Below are 6,748 nucleotides of genomic sequence, written 5' to 3' on the forward strand. Positions count from 1 at the left end.
CCCCCCCAACCCCAGCACTCCAGATTTCCTCTCACTGCCTTCCTGCCCTCCTCCCCAGCTCATTTGTGGCTGCCTGTGCTGCTTGTCCTGTGGGAGCAGGCAGGGAAGGGTTAGCCTGCCTACCAGTCAATGCTGCAGCTGCTGCTCCTGCTCTCAGCAGCCCAGAACATCAGCGGCCGGGAAGACAGGTTAACTTTTCCCTGCCAGCTTCCCTAGGACAGACAGCACAGGCAGCCCAAGTAAGTAATGCTCCAGAGGCAGCGGGGCAGGGCAGGCAGGAGGTAGGGGGGAACTCCAAGGGGTAGGGGGGAGCCTGGGAGCTGCAGGGGGCAGCAGACTGGAGGATCCCCTGGGACCAGGGAGTAGGAGGAGGCCTGGAATAGGAAGGGGTGGGAGGAGGGGAGGCTGGTTTTTTACCTTTCAGTTCCCCAGGCCCCTGCTGGCCTGAATGTGATTGCTCCAAAGCTTTGAGGTAGCACTGACACAGATCAGTATGTGCAAATCACAGTGCAGTGTGTAACAGGGCCCTAACATCCCCACATGGTCAGGACTGGTATGCGAGTCCTTTTCATCACCCCTACTCCTGCCTATTTAGTTAGGTCTCACCTTTCTTGGGAGTGGCAGAAAGTTTAAATCCAGCCTCAAAGCCCGGAGGGCTACATGCTCAGCTTCTCTCACACCTGAGGTTTGGTAGTCCTTTATTTTCAAGCTTACTGGTTTCACTCCAGAAAGATAAGAGCAGATACAGGGGAACTCTGGTCTACCCTGTCATCTGTGTTTCAGCTCAGAAGCCCTGTAGACGGGTAGTGATTATTTTTAATTCTTCATCAGTGCTCTGGGCTGTTTTCTGCCTTTCCTGTTTATCAGCCTCTCTCCCTAGAGTAACTGACTTGGGAGATGCTGTAGAGTGAATAATGTGAAGTCTTTTCACAGCTCCTTCCATATTCACCACCTGCTGCCCCTTTCTGGCTAAGCTGCAGTCCTCTGGCTGTTGCGTCTAACCAGGTCCTTAGTCACAAATTGAGAGCTAATTAGCTACTCTTGTATATCTCTTTCTGATGCATTGTCAGGCATGTATACATCATTACAGTTCCTTGATGATCAGTAACTATGATTAGTGGTCTGCTTAAATCATGGAGAAACTAAACATGTGTCACTTGTGGTGTCATGTGTTGGTTGCGGTATAAATAGCAGATTCCACAGATGTTTTCTGGATGTGCTTATACACAATATACAGCAAAGTAAATTAGATGAAGAGTTGTACAAAAAAGTTTAGAAATATTAATTTCTGCTTACCTTAATAATAACAATCCATTAAGGTGGGTGCCTATGTCCTGGCAGGGTAAGGAAGGGTGAGGGGGTAGCTACCATCTTGTGTATAGCTGGAGCCAGGTGGAGCTTACCCTGGGTCAAGCATCTTCTGCCTTTCATGTCTCCCCTCCAAGCAGTGCCTTCCCCCAGGGTAGGCTGTAAGGCTGGGCCACAGTGGCAGTGAGGACCACTGGCTCCCGGTGGGGTCTCAGTATTTTATTTTATTTTTTTAAGTTTTTATATTTTTTTTGGTTGATTTTGCAGACAATCCCATATTTCACGTTTTTTCTGCAAAATCTGTGGTATCACAAATTGAGTAGAACCTTAACTGTAATAATAAGATCATAAGAAAGTAGGGCTGGAAGGACCTCACAAAATCATTTAGTCCAATACCCTGCTCAAGGAAGAATCATCCCTGATTAAACCATCCCAACCAAGTGCCTGTCTAACCTGTTCTTGAAAATATCCAAGGATGGAAATTTGCACAGTTTCTCTAGGTAGTCTATTCTAGTTCTTGACCACTGCCATAGTCAGAAAGTTCTTCCTAATCTCTAACCTAAATGTATTCTGCTGCAGCTTGAAACCATTGCTTATAGTGATTTCCCCCTGGTCATGAAGAAAAGCCCATCTCCATTCTCTCTGTAACCACCCTTAAAGTATTTGAAGACTGTTCTCAAATCCCCCTCAGTCTTCTCTTCCTCAGACTAAATAACCCTACTTCTTTCTGCCTTTCCTCATAAATATTGCTTGCCAGGCTCTTAACCATTTTTGTTGCTCTGAGTTGGACTCTTTCCAAACTGTCAACATCCATCTTGAAATGTGGGGCCCAAAAACTGGACACAGTATTCCTGTTGAGGCCTCACTTGTGCTGAACAGAAGAGAAGAATTGTTTCCTTTGATTTGCAAGTGGCAGTCCTGTTAATATAACCCAGTACACTGTTGCTCTTTGCAACAAGAGTACACTGTGGGCTCATATTCAGCCTGTGATTCACTGTAACACCCCAGGTCCTTCTCTACAGTACTGCAGCCTAGTGAGTCTTTCCCCAGTCTGTATTTGCATATGCAGTTGTTCCTTCCTAAGTGCGCTGGTCCTTGTTGAAACTTCTCCGATTAATTGCAGACCATTTCTCTAGTCTATCCAGGGTATTCTGTATCCTAAGCCTAATTATATGAATTTGTATGTGCTTTCATATAAAAATATCAGAGGGTTTTCAAGTATTACTGTTTAAACATCTTATATGTCTGTGGGTAGATTGGGAAAATGGGATAGACAGATACAAGACTAGTTGTCCAAGGTCATGTAGGAAGCTTGAGGTGCTGCTGAGAACAGAACCTAGATCTGCTTTCTCTTCCAGCCGCCCTCCCTCCAAGACCACCTTTCCTCTCAAGTGAAATGTATATGACTGTTGGCATGTTTTGAATTTCACTTCCTTAGTAAATTGAATCCTGAAACATTCTGTAGCAGGGATAGGCAGCCCTGTTCCAGCTGCGGGCTAGAATGACACACCACAGGTTAGAGGCAGGCACAAGAGCAAGTGCTAGGATCCAATAGCTACCACCATTTTTCCCTGCAATGGCACAGGGAGAATGCCTGCAGTCCCCTACTGTGGGACAGTTCCATTGATTCTGCAGTCTAGATCTGGCCAGGGGTTATAGGTTGCCGACCCCTGTTCTATAGGAAATGTGCACCTAGTGATTCAGGTTCCTTCCTATGGAGGTGTACAGTGGCCAGAAGCAGCTGTCAGATATGTAGCCTATGTGGTAAATGCATTGTGGCATGAAGCTCAACTGTTCCCTTTTCATAGTACCTGGACTAACAAATATGCTCTTTTTTCCTCTCTCTACAGCATGTGCATTCCGTTACAATGGGCTGTCATTTGTCTACCTCATTTACCTCTTGCTCATTCCCCTGTTTTCAGAACCCACAAAAACAACAATGCAAGGTAAGAGTTTCTTTAGTTTTCCTTTTCTAAAGCTTCTTGATAGTATAATATCTACAAGTCTCTGGGAAATGGGCAAAGTGAAGTCTTACTATCTCTCCTTATTCATGGTCTGAGTGGTTTGACCTTTTCCTCAGTCAAATAAAATGATTTTGAAGTACATACTGTAAATTCACAGAGTCTGGTTTGGGACTAAGCACACCTACTAGAAGATCTTAAATTCATTGATGAAGTACTCTTTCATATTTTTTGCACCCTGCATAAGACATTTGAACCCTGTAAAAAGAGAGACCATTTCACAATTACTATATTTATTATGAATGCAAGATGCATACTGAAAGCTAAAGGGAGTTAATCTGTAAAACTGAGCTCCCAGAAATTGCTGAATAGCAGTATTGTAATTTCTGGATCGTTGATCAGTCAGTGAAAATTTAGCTGTGGTCATGTAATGCTACTACATTCTTCTGTTTTAGTGGTGTTCTGTATTTTCACTCAGTAGTTGGGTTGCATTCTCTCTTTTGTGTTGCACAGCAAAGTGATCTTTTTTGTGTTGGACAGCAAAGTGATCCCTCTATAATTTCCACATTTGGACTTGTCTCCTGTTTTGAAGATTGTCACAACTGTGCTCTCCCTGAGGTCATCTGGGATTTCCTTATCATTCCAGATGCTTAAGATGAGGGCATGGAGCTGTGAAATGAGCTCCGCTCCTCCTTGCTTGAAGATTTCACTGGGGATTTCATCAGCTCCAGATGCTTTGTCTTTCTTTATTGGCTTTCTTCACCTCATCAAGTTTAGAGGGATTCTGGGATTATCTCTGGACATTGTGGGCTGGAGTTCAGAACACTTAACAGGAGGGAATATGCTTTCCCTCCTGAAAGGCCACATATATCTTTTGATAGTGCTGTGGCATGGTGAGTACGGGTCACCACTATAATAAGCCTGCTCAGCCTCCAGCCATGGGTCTACAAGTCCCCAATGGCAGAGCAGGTGGTCTTATTTTATATCACAGTGTACTCTGTTTTTCATGCAGAAGGTATGGCGGGGTGGCACCTTAGACATCAACTAGTTCAGAGAGGCAGGAAGCTACACTATTCTATGAAGCAACTGACAGAGTAGGTTGGTGCCTTGAAAGCTCATGCATCTCTGAACCAGTTAGTCTCTAGTGCCACACAGCCCTTCTTCTTGCTTGATTTCAGACTAACATGGCTGACCATTTCTCTGCATTTTTCATAAGTTAGGCATATTGCATTATTCTATTGTATTTGTACTAAAGGAATGGAAGAATTTGGAAGGGAGATGGAGGGTGCATCTACACTGCCTAATAATACTACTCACTAGCATGTCACAGCACAAATGGTGCTAATATGCTATTGCGCAGTATTATTAGGCTACTCGTGCATTAGTGTCACTAAAAAGGTATTTGCTGGTGCTGCACAGTAACTCTGGTTACTGCTAATTTTAGTATTTCATTATAAAAGTACTAAATAAATGTGCAGTAATCACTGTGCATTAATAAATATGTAGATGTGCCCGGAATGTATTAAGAAAGATTGTGAGGACTATCACTGCTAGAACCCATTAAATTCATGGAACATTAATGTTATCTTAGCCCACCACATCTGTCAACTTTGTGTTTATGGGCCTGCTGAACTGTATCTATTCCTTTAATATATGTGTGAGGCAAGGATTTCTTAGGGTGATACCTTATATTGGACCAACTATATAGTTATCACCCTAAGAAATCCTTGCCTGTTGTGTAATTTCTGGATCATCTCAGCTACAACATCACTCTTATACTTCAGTATATGTGGACATGTGTGTCCAGATGGTGCAAAAGGAGAAGAAATTATTAAGTATTTTAATGAGAAGTAGCCAAATAACTATTAAATCATAGTCAAAGTGTTAAGTAAAGCAACCTTTGTGAGAAATACACAAAATAAACACTTTATTGCTCTTGCATTTTACTTTCCTTCCTTTTCTTTTCCTTTCTGTCTTTTTGCTTTCCTCTTTCAGTCAAAGCAGTATCTGAGCCATCTGCTTTTAAGGTTTTGCTTTAAAAAGCATTCTTTTTAACCTTGCTTTTTCTCCCTGCGTATTACTTTTATTTTTTTACTTCTAGCTTTCCTTTTTTCTTTTTTTCAGATCCATTCCACTCTGCATCCCAATCTTTGACTAACATTCCCCTTCTTGTGGGTTTCTGATCTACCTCTTGTACCTAGTCCTTATCTCTTTTTATAGATGCACATAGTTCCTAACTGTGCATAATTTGAGAAATCAGTCTCTGAAATAGATGTTTTTCAGTTACAACTGAAATATTACAATAATTGCCTGAAAAAAAAACATAGTTGGACATGTCATTTGCAGAAATATTCAAGCATCTATAAAGCTAATTGAATAATGGAAAATGTGTTCATGAATAGCACATACAAAATTAAAAGCCTATCATCATGTTCAGCTCTATCTTCAGTGTTCATGGAGCTTGAAATCAATTAAAACAAGGTTAATTAAAGAGCAAAACTTAGCATTCTATGTATGTAAACTGAGAAAAATGAAATATATCTGAAGGTTATTTCATTTGACTGTAAAAGTAGTTAAAAAAATGTTAGGCCAAATTGTCAAAGATTATTCACAGGGGTTGCTTTTGATTCATGCTAACTCTGAAACCATAGGACATGGGGCTTATAATTCTCTTTATATAAAATGTCTAATGATTAATGCAGATTAACTATCTACTGTAGTTCCTTCGAGAGAAAAATAGAAAATAATCATTTTGATGAACCAGTTGCTGATTATAATTCTGTTGTTTTGAGTCAGGATCAATGGAGTAATGTGTTTAAAATAGTTTAACAACACTTTTATTTTCTTTCTTTCTTCAAAGAGTGCAAAGATGGCAAAGTTATATTTTATGATGTAAGGTCTTTTGGTCAGGGATTGGCTTTCTGATCTGTTCCAGCATAGCAAGGTCCTGGTCTGTAACTAGGGCTCTTAGGTGCCGTGGCAATACAGATAATATAGTGAAATGTATTTTGTTTGTACAAGCCAGTGACAAAATCTGCAGCAGTGTAGATATCTGTCAGGTTTTTAAATATCTCATTTGGTAAGAAAATAAATGCATCAGAAAGTTACCTGCCTATAATATAAATAGTGTTAAACAGGCAGTGTGCAATATTAGCACAAACAGCAAATATTCCACAGTAATTTGCTCTTTCAGTTTGTTTAAAGTGGGGCTGATAGCATTGTGGTCAAGGAGGGTATGATATTTGGGATATCCTGTACAGAATTAAAGGGGAGAAGTAAAGACTACAATGGCAAAATAATCCACCAGTGATTCCAGTAAGAGTGCTATGTAGATTAAGGCAGGTAAGGTTATTTGGGTAGCTGTGATATCTTTTATTAGACCAACTGAGTAATTGAAAAAAAGTTCTTTGCAGGCTTCCAGGCTCAATCACCTTTTTTTAGGCATAGAGAGTCTCTGCTGTCCTGAAATCTCCAAGGAA

The 6,748-nt window shown here is 41.1% G+C and overlaps 1 protein-coding gene across 3 annotated transcripts in view; it reads left to right on the forward strand.

Moving 5' to 3' along the window:
• Positions 1-6,748, forward strand: part of PIEZO2 (piezo type mechanosensitive ion channel component 2) — a 655,640-nt gene that overhangs the window by 118,047 nt on the left and 530,845 nt on the right. For all 3 annotated transcript variants that reach the window (XM_019525255.1, XM_019525272.1, XM_019525264.1), the window contains exon 2: positions 3,159-3,254. In XM_019525255.1, the coding sequence (XP_019380800.1) occupies positions 3,159-3,254 (96 nt within the window). The remainder of the gene's footprint in view (positions 1-3,158; positions 3,255-6,748) is intronic.

Source organism: Gavialis gangeticus, unplaced genomic scaffold, assembly GCF_001723915.1.
Source record: "Gavialis gangeticus isolate Ggan-Ray unplaced genomic scaffold, GavGan_comp1, whole genome shotgun sequence".
Classification (NCBI taxonomy): Eukaryota; Metazoa; Chordata; order Crocodylia; family Gavialidae; genus Gavialis; species Gavialis gangeticus.